Below are 21743 nucleotides of genomic sequence, written 5' to 3'. Positions count from 1 at the left end.
CGCTGTAAGGTTGCGCATTGCAGCTTTAGCGCATTGCGCGAGATGAGATGAGCCTGCCAAGAACGTGCCACGGTTCCATTAACTCTGGCGAAAAGGTTACGTATGATGTCGATTACGATGCGTTCCATTACCGGCGAACTACAGCGTCGCAATATTACGGCAAACGACGGGTAGCGATGTGGAGGCAGAGTTCTGTGGGCTCATGATAGCCATATCGAAAAGCTTGTCGCCGTTGCTCATCAACTGAGACGCACCGCAGTGTATCGCACTTGAGCTGTTCAGGATTTGGGTTCTCAGAGAGAGAGAGAGAGAGTTTAGTGGAAGCTGAGGATGCTAGCCCTGCTATATGCAGGGTTGCTAGTTCAGATGGAGTGCTTGAATTGACATGAACGGGAAAAAATAACACATAAAAACGAATAAACAAACAGATAATCAAACCCATTTTTTTTTCAATTGATGTTTTTTCTTCATCCTGCTTTTAAAATTATTGTGCTTGAGCATTCGTAATAGCCGGACCTAAAAGTCTTTCTTCCTATTTTTCGACATTTCTAATTATAATAATAAAGCCCACATGAATGGCAAGAAGTCAAAGAACGTCTATAAATCCTGCTAAGGCGTAAGTATGACAACAGTTCCTTCGTGGCTTGGATTGCGTCCGCTCTTTTGTTCCAGTACCCTAGAAAATCACTACTCCGTATTTGTCATCATGTAGTTCTTGCTGCCAACCACGCCATGGTGTAGCACGTGCTCAATATCATCAATTCGCTTGCAGTCTGTGCACAGCGGTGAACTGAGTTGCCCGAACTATAACAGAAAAAAGGCCACTGTGGTGTGTAGGCTTCACGAAGCCTCAACCGACCAACGACGACCACAACGTGCTTGCCCAGTCACCGAGGCGAAAATTCATCTTCAGCCTTTGGCTAAGGCAGTATTTCACATGGCTCGCTCGTTGGATATAGGAAGCCTCTTGTTTAGGTACATAAAGGTTTTGGAAGTTCAGCTCTCTGAGCAAATGCTAAATGCGTTCCTATGGCGCTGCTTTTTATATCAATTTTATATTCTATATTCGCATGCCTAAGCCACGTGGCCGAAGAGTCAAATAGTAACTCCCCAAAAGAGCTGGAGGCACTTTTTAATTTAAATTTTATTTTCCTGCGCCGTCTATGTTATAAATAAGCTGCAAAAGAAACCTGTACTGATTCACAGTTACCACTCTAAGAATATGAAAGGCAAATTTCAAGAACAATACAAAGAAACTATAAAGACCGGGCTCAGTGAAATCGATCCTAAAGTAGAGAACGTGAACTGGCAACGTCAGATGTCGGCTTTCAACTAGAAAACCGAAACAAAGCAATCAGTGCTCCATTTCTTCCCGATTAACATGAGACTTACTTCTGTGCTTTGTGAAGAGGAAAAAAGGCTGCCCGAAGGCAAATCGAATATAACAGTTTTCTACGCTAACTAACCGTTACCAAGATATTACCAAGGTGTTATAAATACAGGACACGCCTTAGTTAAGCGGGATCCAAAGAATTTATAGTATTATTGTAACCTAAATCTGCTGTTTCTTGGGGAGGCCTGTCTTCTACCCTAATTTCTGCAGCCACTTTTAGCTATACCCAGTATGCTGTCTTCTTCAATGGTACTCTTTTACCGAAAATCCAGACGCCCAACCTAGAAAGGCTTGTAAACAGGGACTTTGGAGGAGATTCCCAATTCAATAAGTGGGAACAAAGACAAATAGACGCAAGACAAAAAGGTCTGTTTTCTCTGCCACTTATTAAACCCCATCTAGATTCAACTCTCTCGCTTCTTTCTGTATGGCCGTTTCTTCTTGCCTCTAGCGTATATTTGCGCCACCATTTTACGGCGGTATTTGCGTATTCGAGGGCCAAATACTGGAACCCGCTCTTTGTGCGCCGTAGGAAAGGAAACACTAACATTATAATCGGGTTAGTGCTTCATGCACGCCTCTTATTAAGTATTTTTAGTGTTTTGCGTTCAGGCGAGGGTGAAAGTGGGCGGAAATAAAGTACGCATGCGAGCTATGTAAGAACCACTTAGTCGTCTGTTTTCTCTACTGAGTCGGCTGCATCTTGCCGCATATTATTGTGATATTAGCTTGAGCCACTGATCGAGAAGTTTTAGCGTGAGCTCGTGTAGTCTTGGGAGTGAGGGGGTCTACGACTCTGTCTTTAAGTCTGACGTTGCTCATATTTTATTGTACCATGACAAGCAGCGGTTCAGCAAGGAAAATCCTATAGGCCCTTCTTGTTTAGTTACTAGTAAAAATGGAAGTGCATGATTGATTGATTGATTGGAAAGGAACAATGCTGAACTTCCAAGTCAGGGCCCGCATTCACGAAGCAGCTCTCACGCTAGAGTGGCTTCCCAAGAAAGTGCACCAACCAATAGCGACAGCGAGCAAATGAAGGCAGTCGACCAACAACATGTACTTCTGGTGAACAAAATGCTTTGTGAATTCAGCCCCCAGTTCCAAATATGATGAAGTGCACAGCTTATCTACTGTCTAAGATAACGGAGAAATGATGCGTTCAGGAGGCTTCCGCAGCGCCCATACTAATTCCACGCGCACAAAGCGTGGTTCTTACTTGCCATTTCGTTGGTGTACACGATAAGAATATTGTGATTTAAGCGAGTGGTAAGGAGAAACGTTAACAAAAATATTAAAAAGTAAAAAAAAAATCTAACGAAACCAATATACACACCATGAACAAATGCAGATTCCTCTATACAAATAAGGCTCATACACCGAAGCTTTTGTTTGACTCCAAGCTGTCGCCGCGTCGCGCGCTTGTCGACGTGGAAAGATGGAGTAGCACAAAAACAATAGCGTCGCTTCCTGCGAAGAAGCTTCACCATAGAAAAGCTGAGGCACCGGCACTCTTCGCAATATTTGGGCCGCGCTGCGACGAAAGGCTGATCGACGGAGCACGTTCCCACGTCGGGAACGCGGAACTAGCAAAATATTATTTGCTGCGCAGGGGACGAGCTCGCCGGCAGCTTCTGCTCGCTCCGAAAACTTCCATCATTCCGTTTTCTCCGGCCACACCTTTTGTCATCGTTGTCGTGTTGTTGTTTCGAACACATCACATTTTTTTTTCTTGCTTTAAATTCTTCCTTGCGATGCTTTCAATGCCGGCTCACGAGTTTCTCGTTTTCTTCAGTGCCTAAAGGCACTGGCCAATTATCCTTTTCCTTTTTTTATATTTTTTTATTTTCTTACGAGCCACCTCGAAGTTCGGTCCGAAAAAGTTTAGCTTTCCAAAGTGACGCGGTGGTACCCACGTGGTGCTTCGAACTGGCTTGCGCAAGCTGTATCCAAGTCCCTACAAGTAACGCCTTAACCCCACCGCCGACGGCTTCGCAACTTTCCTGTCGGTGGGAAATGTGTGTTACCATCAGGTGATCTCTTGGGCGAGCGATTCGTCTCCATAACTCAAATTTTCCTTGGGTGAAAAACTCTTTGCTTTTTTTTTAACCAACGAGGAGGTTCCTTCCTTTTAGAAATCTTGCTTTATTGTATTTGCCTTTGAAAGTGTCTGGCAATTTCCCGCGCCTTCCTTTTTCTCGTCGTGCCATCTCCTTCTTCCTTCCGGTTCACCAATCATTTTTGAGTCGCAAGACATCAGACATACACGATTGACGTGCGCCGCATATACGTCTATACGAGCGCGAAAGATTTCCCTGACATTACTTTGCTGTCCTCCCCTGGCTCGAACTTTTCTTATTTCATCGGCGCGCGCAAGGTGAGTTTGAAGTTTCCCTTTGTTCGGCGCCATTTGCTTTTGGTTTTGATAGCAAACGAGTCTCTTTGGCTGTGCTGTGATTTCGGCGCAAACCACGACATATTTTGTAGACATGTCTTGAGGCTATAATGGAAGCTGTCGTTTTTTTTTCTTCCCCCTTTTTATTTCTTTCTTTTTTTAAGGGCGTGCATTCTTGTACGAGTCGTATTAGATACATTTTAGGTTTCACCCCTGTCTACGCGCTTTGTACGTTGGAAGGATTTCAGGGGCACGCTTCGAACGCTCACAGCTCTTTTCACGGAACATTTCCCTTCGATTGAAAAAAAAATAAAATGCTGTACTCTCGTATGCGATATTGGCATTTCATTGTATCGCAGCGTTTTGCTTTGTTTTGGTTTATCAAGTTTTTAGAAGTATTGTCGAATATATAGGAGACAGTGCCTAAATCGATCACACGTTTTCTCATCCCAAGGAGCACCATAAAATTCGCGTTGAGGCTGCTTGGTTCCCTATCCGTTCCCGCAATGGAAAGTCTTCAAGGAAGGTCTTCAAGCACGATGTACATACAGGCATAAATAAAAAAAAGGAAGAATAGAAAAATAAATAAATAAGAAGCCAAGGAATATCGTATTAACTCTATCAGAAAATGCAGTAGAATGCAATTAAACTTCTTTTTGGAGAGAGAGAGAGAGAGAGAGAGAGATGAAAATTGTTTTACTAATCACCGTCGTAATGCGAGTCACAACTTTAAGCCAGTCATTTTTCATGGCCTTGTTTCTTTCGACTGCGCAGTGATCCGAAGTGAGGCTCACCATAGCCCAACAATGCTGTCTCTACATTCAACAGAAGAGCAACTATTCAGGAAAGCGATAACGTGATCGGCACAGCGATAATGAATACGTCTAACATGTGAAAGGGAGTATGTTCAGGAAATATTCTCAGTGACGTGAAATGTCATACACAGACGCTGTACTTCAAGAATAGGAAACGTTCTTTAGGCTTAGATCGGGAAGAAATAGAAAAAAAAAAGAAACTTCGACCGCCTCAATAAATGTTTGCAACTAGTTTATATACGGGACATTCGAACACAAGCAGCAGCTTCTCTTCTTTTTTTACGCTCCAAGGGAGACAGAGTTCCAAAGTGGAAATCCATAATCGCGTACAAGTTTTCATATACAAGCCGTCCTATAAACGAACTACCGCAAGCTTTTTTTATTTCTTTTTTTTTCCGAAACAATGTTGTAGAAAGACGATACCGCAAATATTACATCTCAGAAAGCGTCGTAACCTAGGCAAACAACGAATATTAGATCACAAACACTTTTCTTGTTACCATTTTAAAGTACATTCGCTCGCGAAGACGCTTTCGTAATTGAATTTGGCTGGAGGGCGATCGAAAACTGAAGCCAATGTTTCAGTCATGTTTCAACCTTTTCTCTGGTTTTGCCCTAAACCAAGAATATCTAGTCGATGTCGCAAGTTTCTTTTTCTGTGTGTCTGTGATGTGGTACGAAAGGAGAAAGCGATTACTCGGAAAGAGACCAGAATATTGAATTCTGCTGTCTGCACACAACAAAATGATACGACGAAGTCGATCCATATTAAGTTTTTTTCTTTTTTAACTTGGAAGAAGGTAGAAAAAAGAGAACCGAAACAGGGGCCCTCTCTTGCTAATAGAACAGATGAAAAAATAGAACAGATGAGAAGAAACGTATAAATTCGTCCCTACTAATTTGTATCACTGAATGCATACACAATGTTTTAATGGTAATGAACACATCCGATAAGAATAGATCATCCCTGTCACATTAAACAAATAAAATATCGGACAATTTTAGAAGGAGTATGATTTTACAGGGGGAACGTATTTCTTCTTTAGAGGAAAGGCAGGGAGGTGAGTGATGCATCAGTCTTCGTGAAACCACTGGCAAAAACAGGTTTCTTTTCTATTTTCTGCAGTGTGCAAGAACTTAGAGAAAATGTAAGCAACACTGTTCCAAAAAAGAGGCAAAAGTAGGGTACTCAATCAAGTCAACGAGGAGACTGGGCAAACGATTAGAAAGTTTTTGTGCAAAAATAGCGATCGTATCAGTGCGCACAACCATCTTTCTGAGTAAAAAAAACATCAATCGAACACATAATGTTGGGAGACAACCGATTATTATAAGTATTTTGTCATTTTGGCTTAACAGCATCGATTTTTACATGCATAGGATAAGTAGACGTTAGGCCTAGGTACTACAGTCTTTATTAACCTTAGAGAAGATGCCTTTAAATTGACACATTTCACACATGTTATGTGTGAAAAGTTAGCGTTAGAAAAGTCACTTCAGATCACTTGCACTTTCATGTAGCTCATCATTTCACTATGTCCGTCTTTTGTTCGAGTGCGCTGTTTATAATTAAGTCATGCATTACCAACTAACCCATCTATACCTTTTAAGCGAGTATCGCACATTGAACACGGAACGGGCGAACATGGATCTCTCATTATGCATCCTCGAGCATAGTACTAATAACGGTAGAATGGCCGAGAATCAAGCGCCAAGCAGAATGGTGGCATTGCTAGACCCAGTAATTACTTTCGCGTGACATTCTTTGCCAAGACTCTGTCGAACATAAAAAAAGGTAAAACCAGATAAGGTTAGAGAGAGGAAGCGGTGTGACTGTGCTGCGGTCGATTTAGTAGCATAGTCACGCCTGCGGTGTCCCTCTATCCACGCCTGGGGCTCATAACGCGATTACCACTCCTTGACTGTTCCATGCAGTGTATTACAAAGGCTGTCTCTCTCATGCCTAATAAAGTGCGGGATAATCTCGCCGTGGTGGACTTCAGCATATGGTATAACGCTGGTATAATAAAACTTCGAAATAAAAACAAGGCGGTAATGCAGAGAGAGAGAGAGAGAGAGAGAAACGTGGTGGGAAAGGCAGGGAGGTTAACCCGAATAGATTCTGGTTTGCTACCCTGCGCTGGGGTAAGGGGAAATGAAAGACGAAAAGAATAGGGAAGAGAAAAAGCAGTCACGAAAAAAAATACAAGGAATGTCTTCAGAAGAAATTACATGGCATGTACAGACGTCAGTGAAATCTCCGTTGCGATGATGTTGACTTTATTTGTTTCATTCAGATTCATTTATTTATCTTAGCATTTTCATTTATACCTTTATATCGTGATGGATAGCACAGAGAGATGATGTAGCCGAGATACTCTTCACCTCAATCTCTCCACAGCAGTTCATGTATAAAAGTACACAACAGGACAGAACCTATCAAATTATATTTTAATGACTATACCCGTTTACGTACTACCAAAGCGCGGAAGATGAGAAATTTGTTCCAGCGACGGCTTGGAACAGTATAGTCAAAGTCGCACGCACTTATGGTTGGACGCGGTGCAGTTCCGGCTTGGATAATGCTGCACGTAACTTCTGTGAGGAAATAATGCGCGCACTTTTCCTGATATGGATCCACTTGACCGCAGTCACCAAGTTGTTCAAGCCAATGTCGTGCACGAATGCCAATTTCCACTGTTCCTTCGGGGTTATCTTTGGAGTTGGATAGGCTTCGTGCTGCGCTTGCCTTCGCCGAAGCAAATCACGAATATTACATTTAAGCGCGCTTCGAGAGTTAAGTATAGTTGTAAGCATGATTCGAGAGTTGTAAGTATAATTGTCAAAGCCTAGCTTTGAAACGAATGAATCAAATTACGAACGATAAAGGTGTTGTACTTCCACACATGAAAAAACATACATTACAGCTGGCCTCCTTAGCCAACACACCAAATTATTCTTTTTTTCTTTAGTTTGATGGTGCGTGCCTTACAGCATTGAACGTCCATGCCTAAAATTTTTTAGTTGGTTAGTGGTGCTACGCCAGCAGCATAGCTAAACATCTTCATTATCGTTTGGTGTGCCCCTCATTGGCGAAATGGAGCAACTTTTTTTTTTCGTTCTGTGAATGGCTTGTAACACAAAAAAGAGTGCCATCTCGACCTTTATTAATCAAGAGGAATTTCAACGTTGAACTTCGCCTGTATTTCTAGTTTAATAAAATGAGACAAATACCTTGTAGTCAGAGACGATGATCTGTCCTCTTTCTGTTTCTGCTATAGTGGCGTAATCTGTTGACACCCGGCAGTGTACAACGACACGTTTCTCCAAGGCCGATTTTGGAGCAAAACACACAGAAGAAAGAAAAGTACGATAGCAATATAATCAGAAAAAAAAACGCAAAGCAAAGGATGATAGCGGGAAGCAATGTCGAGAATGGAAATGGATGAACCAAGGCCAGCGAGCCGGCGACAAAATGTGGCAAGAACGCGAGCGCGTCGCCCCCTCCGTGCCCAAGAAAGCTATACTTCATCAGCGCCCGGAGTAAGTATTGCGCATGACACACAATATAGCCGATTTCGCAACGTCTGCTTGGTGCTACGAGGGCCTGTTTGCGTAGTAAAAGTTTTGCGTAGTGTGTTTGCATAGCTCGCATAGTGAAAAAGCATTCATGTCTAAATTCGGAAACGCTAGCGCAACTCTAGTTCAGTGATGGAAGGTGACGTGTGCTGTGGCGGAGAAAATAAAATAAAGAAACACGACATGGAAGGGCGGCAGCAACGATTCGAAAAGCGAGGACGAGACAGAAATGAACGTTACTCGTTCGCGCCAGCGACTTCCTTGCCGAGCAGTCAGAGAAAAGAGAAGCGCCACAGTCTCTACATTTTTTACTTCGCTCGCGTGAAAGAACATATATTCGAGTTTCTGTATTTGCTCAAGTCCAGTAACTCCATCACGTATATGACACCGGCACCCATTGTGAGAGCATGAATAAATTCAAAGAGCGAACATAACTTCGGCTTCGGAGACATTGAAAACATGGCAGTAAAACAAGTGCGCAGCAGGAAACTTGGGCCATGCATCCACAAATAAAGCCTAAAGTAAGCGCAAAAACAGTCAGGCCCTCGATTCTTCGTGCGAGTGCAAAGTAAGCAGATTCTGTTTATTCTGAGCTCCTAATGGACGGCGTCAAAGATCTGTCGGCGGCGCACGGTCGATTGCTTTAAAGATTCCTCGCCTGCGCGTGTTCTACCCTGCGGTCATGCCTCTGTTCACGGCTTACTTAATTGCCGGGCTGTACTGAGTTTAAAACTTTCAATTTCACTGCGCAGAAGCGTACCAGAACGATGGCTGACTCGCATGTATTGCGAAAGTTGCAAGACCAAGAGTATAGAGTATGAGGAAGATAAAGGTTTGCATCCAATCTCCCTTTGACCGCGCTAATGGTGTCTGCGAAACGCGTTCGTTCGTTTATTCGTTAATGAAGCCGTTAAGCGGCCGCACTCAAGATTACAGACAGGCTCGCGATGCACTCCAAAAAGAATACGCTTAATGGCAGCCCAAATCATGAGCATCCAGCTGGTGCGCTAGAATACAAAATGATGACAGACGACGCGAAATAGAAGATGGGAAAAAGATTCATTTCGCAATCTTCCTAAAGGATATGATTAAGTGTAAGAGTTTGTCCCCAGCTGAAAGACGCTGCTCATCACTGCCTTTTGAAGAACGGTAACAGGTAACATTTGATGATGAAAAGTTAGATTACGGCAGTTAGTTAGGTATCCAAGTTTATGTTGTCGTAAGCCGGCGTTTTACTCGCGCTCATTTTCACCCGCTTCGTTGGCAGTCAGGAGCACTCACCACTATAAGAAACGACTGTCGTCCCGACGTTTTAGCTATTCCTTCTCCGCCCAGAAACCATACCCGAATCCTTTATGACAGCGCCAAGCCACGCGTCACACCATCCTACGCTTTCTATACTGTAAACAGCAATAGAAGTAAGGAAGTAACAAACCAAAGTCTTATTTGCTGCACGTCATTAGACATCATAAACTTTACACCCGTGCATACCAAAACAAAATGAATGAAACAAAAACTGCGCGAAGAAAATCAATAGATTCTGCTTTCCGTGTCGAAGAGAAGGAAAAGAAACAAGTCCACCGAGGCGCGTAACGAAAGGCATTTGCTTTTGTCATTGCCCAGAAAACAGGCACGTATGTAAAAAAATACATACATAATCTATCCATCCGGAAGACAGGCTGCAGGGGCAAAACTCTCGTTCCCCCCCCCCCCTTTTTTTTTTCCCCTGCTACTGTAGCAAGAGGAACGAGTGATTGCCGAGGAAAAGCAAGCAACTACGAATGACAATGAACATGAACGACAACCTTCGCACCGCGTGACAGTAACAAAATTACGGGTGGCTTTTTACATAGAACTGCAGTAATGCATGTCCTGACGCCTGGTGGACGTCTGAGGACGAGAATTTGACGCATGATGGCTTATCCTCCGGGATAATTATGCGCGTTTGCTCTCATTTTACTGGCCTGGAACATTCACGGTCGGTACGTTTGCTGAAGGCAAGATAATTTGCGCTAAATTAAAGGAAGCAAGAATCAAAACACCAAAAGCTTGTTAAAAAAACGCAAACGTGGTGCTTCGAAGATTGAACAAAGTGACGTCTACGTTGGGTTCCATCAGGCGTTACAAAAACTCTTTAGGCCTGTATAGTTAAATGTGGCTTAGTTTTTCTTTAGGTGAAGCTTAACAATCAACCTGTCACTGTAAATTCGATGCTGTAATATGCACATTGACACTGCGAACCCCTGAGAACAGGCCATAGCGCTAACCTAACCTAAATGGTCTTGCGACCCTGCGCACCATGGTATTACACGTTAAGTTATAGTCCCCATCGAAGAATTCTTATTGTAGGCTTCCCTCTGACTAGTGCTAACGAGTACATTTAATGGGCGGCTGTTAACCAGGTCAAAGTTATATTTGATCGGTACGATCTGTGCGATTAGACTCGCTTCACACGGCTATTTTGCACTCTGAGCACATTATTGTCAGCTTAGCCGATGTATTCATCTTAATGTTGAAGTAAAAAAATTGCTTTTATTTTTAATCGATAGTTCATACGTGGTACGGTTGAGAGCACTGCAATCACGGTCCGCAAGCTGTCACGCGCTTTTTCTTAATGTTTTGTGAGCTTCGTTCAAGGCGCAGCAAAAACAATATTATGTAACAAGCAGGAAGTTACAAGCTGCTGAATAAGATGTTTGCTAGGGCGCTCTGCAACGTTCTCGTCGGAAGTTCTTCCCTAAGGTTAATATTTGCGAAGTTTGTTTGCTAATCTCGAATAATAACGCACTTAAGCAGAAGTTAAAAAAAATTGTCTGACTTTCTCCATACAATGGCCAAGAACATGTACTTGGTCGCGTGAACCTATAGTGTTTTGGCATATGTTCAAACCTTAGCTAAAGTTAGCTGGAACACCCCGCATAACATTTGACGATAAGCGTTAGGTAGGCAGGGTTAAACGGGTCGAGTTAAAGTTAGGTAGGCAGAGCTTAAGATGATAGGAAGCAGCCCTCCGGCTACTCATTTTCACTAACAGGGTTAAGTACAAGTTTGCTTAAAGGAATAAATTGATGAGAGGGGGGGAAAATAGGAAACAATGAACGCCAGCCACTAGACAAGAAGTCACAAGATGTTTGTTGTAATAAACACGTAATAATAAAGAACAAACTTCCTCTCAGAGTAAGTCTTGACGTTGCATGCTAGAAATACTCAGAAGACGCGAAACTTTTATGCCTGTGATAATATTGCGTCGTCTGCAGCGCATGAGCAGTGCCGGCTGACTGTTCCTTCATTCATTCATTCTATTTTTTTGGGGGGGAACTGCTTAGCTGTTCATTTGCGTACCCTATGATTAAAAATTCTATGGGAACGGAACAACCTATGCTTGCGGGCACGTGCTATGCAAATGAAGTTTCTGCCAACGGCTCTGCTTCAATCTTTCACGCTATTTTTTTTCTGTCGGGTGAATATTATACTTAATAACATTTCTTTAAAGAACCGCTACCAAGACGGCGCAAATTGGCAGCGGCTAGGCGCAAAAGAGAGCGCAAAAGAATCAATAAAGAATGGACGAAGGTAACAACAAAAAACCCGGTCAGCAAGTGAAGATCGATCTCAGCTGCTATAAATTAAGAGGGTGAACTTCGGTGTCTTGTTTCTGGCGTTAGGGCGCTGATCGCTAGAAACAGGAACTTCTCTTTCTTGTTCATTGTTGCCGACAGTCTGCTTGTCTGTTCATAGCGTAAGCCTTTTCACATTTCACTACAAAGAGGTAGAGGTTTGTTATTATCAGATAAAGAGGCAGAAGAAGAAAGCAAGAGAAAAAAAATACTGACAACCTTTAACTTAGAGGCTGCGGCCACTCTGCCGCAGTAAATAATAGATGGCACTCAGAAACGAAAAAAAAAATAGAGGCTATAACACATGAAAAATTTGTTGCCCAGCGCATATATGTTTTGTCTCCCAAACTCACTTTTCTACAGAAAGCAAGTTATACAATAAAAGAACTGAGAATATTGCGTTTTCTTTTCAATTGTTATTCGGCAGATGGGAACAGTAAGACCGCCTGTCTTAATGAATGGTAAAACGCTTCTCAAGCACCTTTTATGGGAGTACGGGAATCTTTCCACGCAAGAACTTCAGGAATTGCAGATCTTGAGAGTTTTTGCGTACTGAATTCCATATTTGTCGCTACAAAGACGAAACACAACTTGTGTCCCGATAGCCACATCATTGCTCGTTGTACCTTTCGAATGCCATGTCATTTCTATTTTCCGTTCTGTGCCGCTCACCTCATTGTGCATATATCCCCTGCCCGTTTGTTCTCCGAATAAACTATCCAGCATTCCCATACACAAACACGTGCAGTCATCTTTGTTCACTGTATTTGTTTGGTCATTTTCAGTGCGAACACGTCCTTTTGGAATCAGGAACTGCGTGAAATCGTTCGCTTATCGACTATCGTCTGGAACGTCATTCAGTTCTATACCACCGGGCCCGAGCGACAGCCGACCCGATCGTACAATGGCGAAAAATTTTCTTCTGTAGGCAAGGGATCCGCTTCGAAATGCCGATGCCATTTCTCTGCGCTCGTAACTCCGGCCGAGGAAACGTGACTCCGCGAGCGGCTGTTCGTACGATTCCCTACTTTCGGACGAAGGCAATGCATCGGAGTCTGGGAACTTGGTCGGCTTCCTTCAATAGGACGCCACGTCCACTGCGCCTGCAGCTGCAATCAGAGGCTATCAGTGGCGCCTCAGCGTGCTTCAATACAACCGGGCTTCCTTCCCGAACACCCTTCTGCGGAGCTGCGCCTGCGTGGCTTTATTTTTTGTCCCGCCATCCCGAAACGAAGCCGCCGCGACAGAGACTTTTTTTTTTCTCTTTTCCTCTGTGAATCGTAGTCTGCTAGCGCATTCTGTATCTGATGAAGAAAAAGGAATAAGGACTAAATAATAAAAGGACTGCCGGAGAAAGCGTCTAAAGCACTCTCCCAAAAAACTGAATCCTATCGAAAGCACATTGGCTTAACGCCTTTGTGCCGCACAAGCGGCCTTTTCCCGTGCTCTTGCACGGCCATATCAGTGCCCGCCTTGAACGGTTCCAAGTGGTCGCCGAAGCAGTAGAGGCAGGATTTACGATTTGGACACACCACACGAATGTACGACTGTCCGCGTTTCTTTCTTTTTTTCCCCCTTTTTCGTTTTAGGAAGTCATAGTTTTCTTAAAATGGTGATTTGGTCTTATTTCTTTTTCCACCTTTTCCTTCTATACTTCGTATATCGTTCTACGGTGTTTTAACACTTACCTGAAGTATGAGAGCCTCGGCTTTTCTGCGAATATTTCCGTGGGGTGTCCTTCGCTATATACCCTTCCTTAATACCAAACGCGATCATTCACTTCGCGATGCCGCAGAACAGCGAGCTGGTCTTTGATGACGTTGATATGAATCGGTAAGCAGGTGCGCCGGTCACGTGAATGACCCAGTTGTAGCTGCTCAGTTTAAGGGCTTTAGCACTGTCAATCACATCAAATCAAGTCGCTCGAAAATATCACCTCGGGTCTCTGTTTGAAATCAACAGTTTCCGTATACCGCGCGATCCGGCTCCACGGGGTTCTCGGGAGGTTATTGCGTTCCGATGGCGAGCACAAAGCCGCGTGTTCGTTTCCTGTCCATGGGCTCATATTAAGGTGCAAGCTCAATATTGTTTCCAAATGGCCAAAACTTTCATCCACAGTCTTTTTTTCCACGGCGTCTCCCAAAGCCTCAGTGTTACTTTGGGACGGTATGAAGCTCATGAATTATTAATATCCTGGGCCCAGCGAAGCTATGATTCCCGGCACTGCGGAAATCCGGGAAGAAAGTTGCTGCTACGCACGGCTGCAGGCGCAAGAAGCCCAATAATACCTCACGAAAACTGAGGCAACAGAAAACGTCGCTTGCGGCATTAGTCGGATGCGTTCTCGAAACAAACATGTAGTTCGCAATGTGTCATTTAAAGTTGAGCTGGCACATTATAGCACCCATGTGACATGCCAAGAAAACAACGCAAAAAAAGAAGAAAAAGTATTTATATACTCCGTGACAACGGTATTTTCGATTTGAACATTTTGTCAATTGCGCTTAAATTCTCGTCGGATTTCGCTCATGTCGAAGCAGCAACGGCGTTCCATATAGTCGGGGACTACCTCAGAATACAGTGGCAATGCACGACTGTCGGACTCAAAAAGGTACCCGCAGTCGTAGCTCGGCGACTCCGGCGTTTCTCTAGCTGAGCTCGATGTTGCAGGGTTGATTTCCTACCGAGGCGGACGCATTTCGACGTAGGCGAAATGCAAAAAACGCCAGTGCACTTAAATTTAGTTGCACGTTATAAAGAACCCCGGGTGGTCAAAATTAATCCAGAGTCCCGCACTACGGCGTGCCTCATAATCAGATCGTGGTTATGACGCGCAAAGCCACAGAACTTAATTACTCTTTCAGTCAAAGATAATTTGTTAGAGGCCTCAATATGGGGAAGCGGGCTAGTTTGCTGACATGCATCTTCAGTTGGTTCAATATTCTTCATTCATATTATGGTTGTTACTCATTCGCTGCGCTTTAAAATGTTCCGAAATTGTACAAATGGCGTAGGCTAATTAGGTTCGCTCACGCCAACGAAAACATGGTATAATTCATACTGTAATCATTGTCGGTACCTTTCAGGAATTATCTTCTGCAGCCCGGAGGAACGGAGGGAAGATGCAGTGTGGTTCTGTGACTGGAGCTTGTACTTAATTATTATGTGGGTTGTCTTCGACTACAGTTTAAAAGCGTCCGTATTGAAATGCGCCGAGGTAAGACACGTAAAATTTGCGCCATGTTGATGAAGTTTGAACCTCAGGAGTAACGAGCAAGGTAAAAAAAAATTTGCCTTAGCCAATAGCACGCGCAAGAGCCGGTGGTGAAGAGCTGGTATTCGGTTTCGCCACTTTTAATCGTGGTCATTAGTGTAAAAACCTTTCTATCGCTAAAATAAACATTTTGTTGAAAGTACAGCGCTGTGTGTGCCTCCTTAGTGACTATTCATTTTCGTCACATTCTTGCGCTGTTTCTCTGTAACGAGGCGTTTCCGAGAACATTCGTTTGAACCGTGACACAGATAACGCAACTGCCTTTGCATAACTACGCCGCTCGCGCTAAATTGGATGGACAGCCAAGTTGCAGTAACGCGTGGAAGCAAATATCAAGTTCCAGCCAGGAACAGCCCTTGGCATTTACACCAATACGCACTCGACCGGAATGCGACACTCCTCGTGTTTTCGTCATAGACGCTTTCCCGATATAGTATATATAGGGACGGAGACATGCACGTGTTCGCAAAGGTCCGGACGCGCTCAGACGTTCGCCGATGAATAAGGCCGCTTATACAATCAAGATACCTACGGCCCTCACACACTATGCGTTACTATGGCAACGAGTTGGCGATTTGCTGTTTCCTACTTACGCTAGTTGAGATGGCGTCATATGGAGCTCGAAGTTTCATTTAGATGAAAGGAGCACTTATTAAGGAGAACGACAATAAAGCTGAACAGCTCATGATTTGAATTGCGCAAATCTACAAGGTTCAGGCAGGTTCATGGAGGGAAAATTTGCCGTCGACTTGTTTCAAACAGCTCCGTTTTCGACTACGAAGCGTTCTTGCTGATGAGCACGTCTATAGTAGCATTTTAGAATAATGGCGCGTGACACTGCGCTGTCTTGGTAAAAAAATTATAAAGCGCATGGAACTTTTACGTAGAGAAGTAATAGGAGAAGCTATGGACGGATGTACATGATAAACCGGATCAATTTTCTTGCGGGCGTATACCGGGGTGACATGATCTATACTGCAACATTTTATGACACAAAGCATAAATTGAAATCTATTAACCCCACCCAAGTCCTACAAAATGTTTCGCTTTATATCAGCACATCAAGCGAAGAGTGACCTAAATACTTTTCGTACGTGGGTGTCAAGTCTCGTAACAGACAGCGCTGTCGACGACGCTGGAGAAATTGCACAGCCCGTGAATAGTTCCGTTGGCGATGTAGACAGAGTCGTTTCAAATTGAATACCGCGTACCTTTCCGACATTAACGCAGGCATCCACGCGCACCGCAGGGCGAATGCGGTCTTTCACAATATTTACAAGGAGTATGCCGTAGCTGCATTCAGACTACATTAGTAATGGACCTAGGTAGGTGAAAGCGCTAGAGAAATGCATGCTGATCAACACACACGTTAACGATGTCAACAAGATATATTCGGACCGTAAAGATGCAAAGGACAACAACGCAAAAAATTGACCACCCAAGTGCCTCTTCCCTTCCACAGCATGCGAAACGGCGCCCTTTTGACCAAAAGAAAAACGCCAAAGAAGTGAAATAGTATTAACATATCCCTAAACATCCGAATTGTAGTAAAATTCCTGCAATAAAGGAAATGCGTCGTGAGGGAAGCTACTACATGCAGTTACGGAAACGTATACGACATAGAAAAAACGAGAAATGGATTGCACATGAAAGTGAGTAGCTCATTCGGTTACATTTCCTGCTCCCATACTGACGCGAGTACTTATTTACGCGGTTATCGGGGACTGCATTTCACGTGCTAACTTGAAAGGTTATCGCTCAGCGCAAGACGCGCCTGCATGCATCGGAAGTTCCTCGAATAATACCGATGGTTCTATCCGTTGTCCGTTGACACTGAACCTTGTGTAATCTGATGGTGTGCGCTAGGCGAATTGTGTGGTAATATCCGGAAGGCACGTGGGCATCAGCGATTACGCTGGAACATTCGACGAGTCGTGTCATCAGATTTTCGACAATCGCCGACTGTGCTCGCCGCTATCGTTGTGCATGAATGTAACCTGTTTTTCTGGGCACAGCTTCGCCCATTAGAGTTAGTTTCGTGATTCACAGTTCTTGCTACTGTGTTTTTGACCGTCGCTACTACGCGGCATCAGGGCTATATAGTGCATATAAAGCTACAGTCAAGAGTTACAAGTTCTGGCATAGCACCTTTGGCACCACGTTTTGTGCAACCGGTTTTTTCTTTTTTTTTTTTTTTTTTTTTTTTTTTTTTTTTTTTTTTTTTTACGACGTGAAAGCGAGATCACGCGGCAAAAAAAAAAAGGGGGGGGGGGGAATTACGTGCCAAAACCACGATCTGATTTTGAGGCACGCCGTAGTGGGGCACTGCAGACTCGGGAATAATTTGGGCCACCTGGGGATCTTTAACGTGCACCTAAATTTAAGTACACGGGTGTTTTCGCATTTCTCCCTTATCGAAATGCGGCCGCCATGGTCGGGATTCGATCCCGCGACCTCGTGCTTAGCCGCCCAACACCACAGCCACTAAGCAACCACTGCCGCTAGATCACGCGGCAAACAAAACTGCCAGCGTTGACGCTGTAGTGCTCGTTATGTGTCGGGCACCTCGCAGGACTCATCCACAATTTTACAAATTTAGGATCAGATCAACGTGCATTACGTAAACACGGATGGACGATAACTCCTCACAGAAAATAAATGAATGTCAAGACGACAAAAAAAAGAAAGAAAGAAAGAAACATACTGTTTCTTGAAACAGCATTACGTGAAACATTACGGATACGGGCGCATATTGTCCAGCACTGATGTTCGCATTACTGATCAGTAGAGACAGAGAGAGAGGAAAGACAGGGAGATTAACCAGAAGCACGTCTCCGGTTTGCTACCCTGCATGTGGGAAACAATGATTAGAGAAGCTCTGGTAGTAACTACCGAAATGAACCCGTGCCCTGAACCTGGCATCCAAAAGCAACAAGTCTTGAAAGTACATGCTAATCGGTGAACTTCATTCATTCTGGCGCTGACGGTAATCCAACCGAACACGGCTGCATACCCGAAGGTTAACTTGTCAGACAAACGCGCCTGTTCACGTTCGTACCTGCGCACACGCCGGTTTCTGTCAAAGTCATAGCTAGAGTTACAGTGTACTACATCCCAAGTGGTCCGTTCACTCACCCAAGACGCACGTGGGCAACGGCTCGGTGACTTCCTCGCGATTCTCGACGAGTCGCTCCATGATGGTCAAGGGCACGGCTGCACAGCACCGATCGTTGATGCTGCTTGATGCGTGCTTCGTACGGCGGCGGCCTGGAGTTTGCGCTCACCGCGTCCGCGCCCCGTGCGTCCGTAGGCCGAGTGCGACGGCCACTCTCACTGCCGGCCTGGTGCCGTTATGCCCTGCCGGTCAATCCGCGCCAGCACTACACCTCGGCGCCGAGTGCCTCCCTCCCCCGTCACCCCCGCCGCAGCTCCCGGCTCGCGTTTCGGTCGCGGCCGCTTGTTTCGATGGGGGCGCCACCTACCACCTCCGTAGGCTGCCGCCACCTTGCGGCCGCACGACGTCAGAAAGCAAGACGAGAAAAAGAGCCAAGCTCACTGATCGCCGGCGTGCCTGCGACGGCGCGCGAGATGACGAATTGAGAGAGGCTCCCTGCCTCTCTCAATCCGCCTCCACGGACGCCTCGCTCCTCCTAGAGCAGAGACAGGCTCAGTTAGCGCGCTACACGAACGAGTTTCTAAGGAAAGAGCCGAATTTGTACGGTTAGTACAGAATAAGTGTCCATTTTTTTTTTTCTAATTGACTGTTGCTGTATCCACCGTGAACAGTCTGGGAGTTTGCATGCGATTAGAACATGTCAGGGAAAGAAGCGTATTTGGCCAGGATTAGGCTCTTTCGCCGTTGTAAGATACATAGGGACACATAGAGACAAGTTCGCGAGATAATATCATAATATGTAGACATCGCATGCATTGTAAAAGCCCGTCGCTTTCAATTCTCTTAGACCCGTAATAAAATTCTTACTGTCTACTTCCACATGTGTGCTTATAAAAGTGGGAGCGGAAATTTTTTTTTCTGTCTCTTTTTGTGAGCGGTGCCGCCTACGCGCCGCCGTCGACAAGGCACTTCTGGAAGCCTTTTTCTCCTGAACAATGCCGTCAACAACAACGCACCGTGAATAGTGCATTCGTTCATGCCATTTTTTTTTTTTTTTATGTTTGTTTGTTTGTGCGCGTGCGTGCCTGCGTGCGCACTTCTATTTTATGGCCATCTTAAGCAGTTTCCTGCGCGTGCTTCACACAGATTTTGATTACGGGGCACATTTACTCTCTCATTCTTTCTCTCTCCCAAGACGAACTGCTCGACAACTGAAGCCGCGAAAACTACAAATTGTTCTTTTGCATTTTCTTCTTCACAGTTGACAGCAAGTTTGAAAGTCGCTACGATGAACTTCCATGTCTCCGTTTTATTGGCCCTCCAGGGCAGAACGAAGCTTTGTGGGTGTTTAATGATCCTTGTCGAATGTAATCAAGGCCCCTGTACTGCAGCAATGCCAGCACAAAGGCGTTCTGACGCATAGTTTGCCACCGAAATAAGAAGTGTGTTTGCTTTTCAGTAAGAAGCACCCAACACAGCGCGCCTGTGCTGTTTTATTTCTATGGCACATTTACTTTCTCACACTCCAGGCCAATAGATTCGCGCCACGTCCTTTACGTCAATGTTTGTGCTTCTTTTTTTTTAATTGAAACCAGGCGAAGAAGTGGCGTATCTTTTTTCAGGACTATATGTTTTAACGTGATAGCGTTAATATTAAGGGTCCCATGTTGCAGAAAATCCGGTGTCTGTGTCGGCGTGGGCGCGGGCACGCCGGCGTCGTTGGCGGAAATAATCATCCCGAACTACCCCGACCGAGCAGGCCCTCCACGGTTCGCAAGGCGTTAGTGAACAAAATTATATTTCTCAAAGTATATAAAATCCGTCAGAAAAATCGTAAAGTACAACTTAACCACAACCTACAGACGTGATAGCGTCGGATTGTAATTTTAATATACGAGAAAACATAATTCTCTTACGCCGAAACTCAAACACAAACCCCTTTTCCAGCATTTCTTCAATTCCCACAGCGGCGTGCCGCGGGTTCTTCGTTGCAAAAACACCATCCAGATGGCGCTCGCCACCTCGGCAGCCTAGGGAAGCCTACATGCAAGCGCTGTTTGATCGACACGGTTAGTCAAAGGATGTCAATAACAGTAACCTGCTGTCGAAGGTCTTGTCCTGAACTAATTGACAAAATTTGAAAGTAACCAATTTGTCTGACACTTGTACAGGGCCATTTATCTTCCTTCCAATTCCCCCAAGCGGTAAAAGGCAAATAGCGTACAAGCGCTCCATCTGTCTCGTTTTACATAACACCGCGCACTTATTAATATCGCGTAATTCGAATAATCCATAACAATCACTCTTAAAGAAAAGTGTTCCACCTCTTGAGCAATCTCAGTGCTGTTAACGTTATCGAATTTTCAACTCTTTAGGCGAAACTCGACCGTCCATCTCATATGCATGCTTCGAATGTTCCATATTACATCGCAAGTATACGTTGATGATTTCACCGTCGCAATTTCACGAGAAAGGAGTTCTCTTTTCTTTTTCTTGCTTCCTTTCTTTTTTTATGTGAAGGGCGCTGAATACAGCGTACAATGTCGATAGGGCCTGTGTGCGATTTCCGTACTCGGCCCGAGAGGCGGAATTTTCTTTGCGGCGCTTTGGCTATAATTTATTACCATATTACCACTGAAAAGCAGTGTCTGTTGAGACCCCCACTTAAAGCCCACTATAGCGACAGCAAGACTCTACAACCCTCTTTTTGCGTGCACGATTCAAACCTGAAAGGCTCCATTTCTTACACACTAAAATTTCGCGCTTATACCGTAATACGAGTATACTGTGTAAACTCGTGAACCGGAATTAATTTCTCGCATCTACGACAGCTTGCTGTTAGATCCACTATAAGGTAAGCTAATAGATATATTTTGGCATCCCACTGGAAATATTTTAGGAGTTACCTTTTCTGTTCTGCTGTTTTTTATTAATAAACGTTTTCCTCTTTCTCTCTATGCCTTCCATCTTAATGGCTGCCCCGTAATGGAAAATATTTGGAATGATTATTGTTTTAAGTATGACGAGGGGAAGCAGGTTGAACGAACCAGTAGAGAAATTCTATTAACGTGAAAGCATCGGCTAGTGGGTTATCCACTTTCAGGGAGGAAAAGCGCTGAAGACTTGGTATAGCACCTCAAAATAGCCAATGTATCGCCTTTTTATGCGCCTTTACTGCGTCCTCACTTTAATCCTGTTTCGAGTCTGAGAATAGAAGAATACCGGTCTTTTTCTTTCAGAAAATGGCATGCCATATTTTTTTCCAGCTAATGATATTTCCTCTCATCATTTTCTTTCTTCTCTCGGTGACTGCTTGCAAACAGAATAGCAATCGACAGGCGGAGCGCGTAAAAAAAAAAAGAAAAAAAAAGAAAAAAAAGAAAAAAAAGTTTCGCCTCGTTTCCTTATCATCCGACAGGTGGCACTAAACACAGTGCGTTCTTGATCGGTCCGCAAAAACAAAACAACCCAACAAACAACAACTTCAAGTGAAAAGCACTGGCCATGCTGCTTGGCTGAGGTCAAGAAAAAGGGGGCACATGTTTATGCCATTCC

General features: G+C 44.3%; 1 protein-coding gene across 1 annotated transcript in view; it reads right to left on the bottom strand.

The window, feature by feature from the left end:
- Positions 1–18476, bottom strand: part of LOC119446536 (carotenoid-cleaving dioxygenase, mitochondrial) — a 153095-nt gene extending 134619 nt beyond the window's left edge. Inside the window, exon 1 of the mRNA XM_037710983.2 lies at positions 18209–18476. Coding sequence (XP_037566911.1) covers positions 18209–18269 — 61 coding nt within the window. The 5' untranslated portion in view covers positions 18270–18476. The remainder of the gene's footprint in view (positions 1–18208) is intronic.
- Between the last annotated feature and the right edge of the window lie 3267 nt (positions 18477–21743).

This window comes from Dermacentor silvarum, chromosome 3, assembly GCF_013339745.2.
Source record: "Dermacentor silvarum isolate Dsil-2018 chromosome 3, BIME_Dsil_1.4, whole genome shotgun sequence".
Classification (NCBI taxonomy): domain Eukaryota; kingdom Metazoa; phylum Arthropoda; class Arachnida; order Ixodida; family Ixodidae; genus Dermacentor; species Dermacentor silvarum.
Note: the sequence above shows the minus strand (reverse complement) of the source record. Positions and strands in the feature narration are given on the sequence as shown.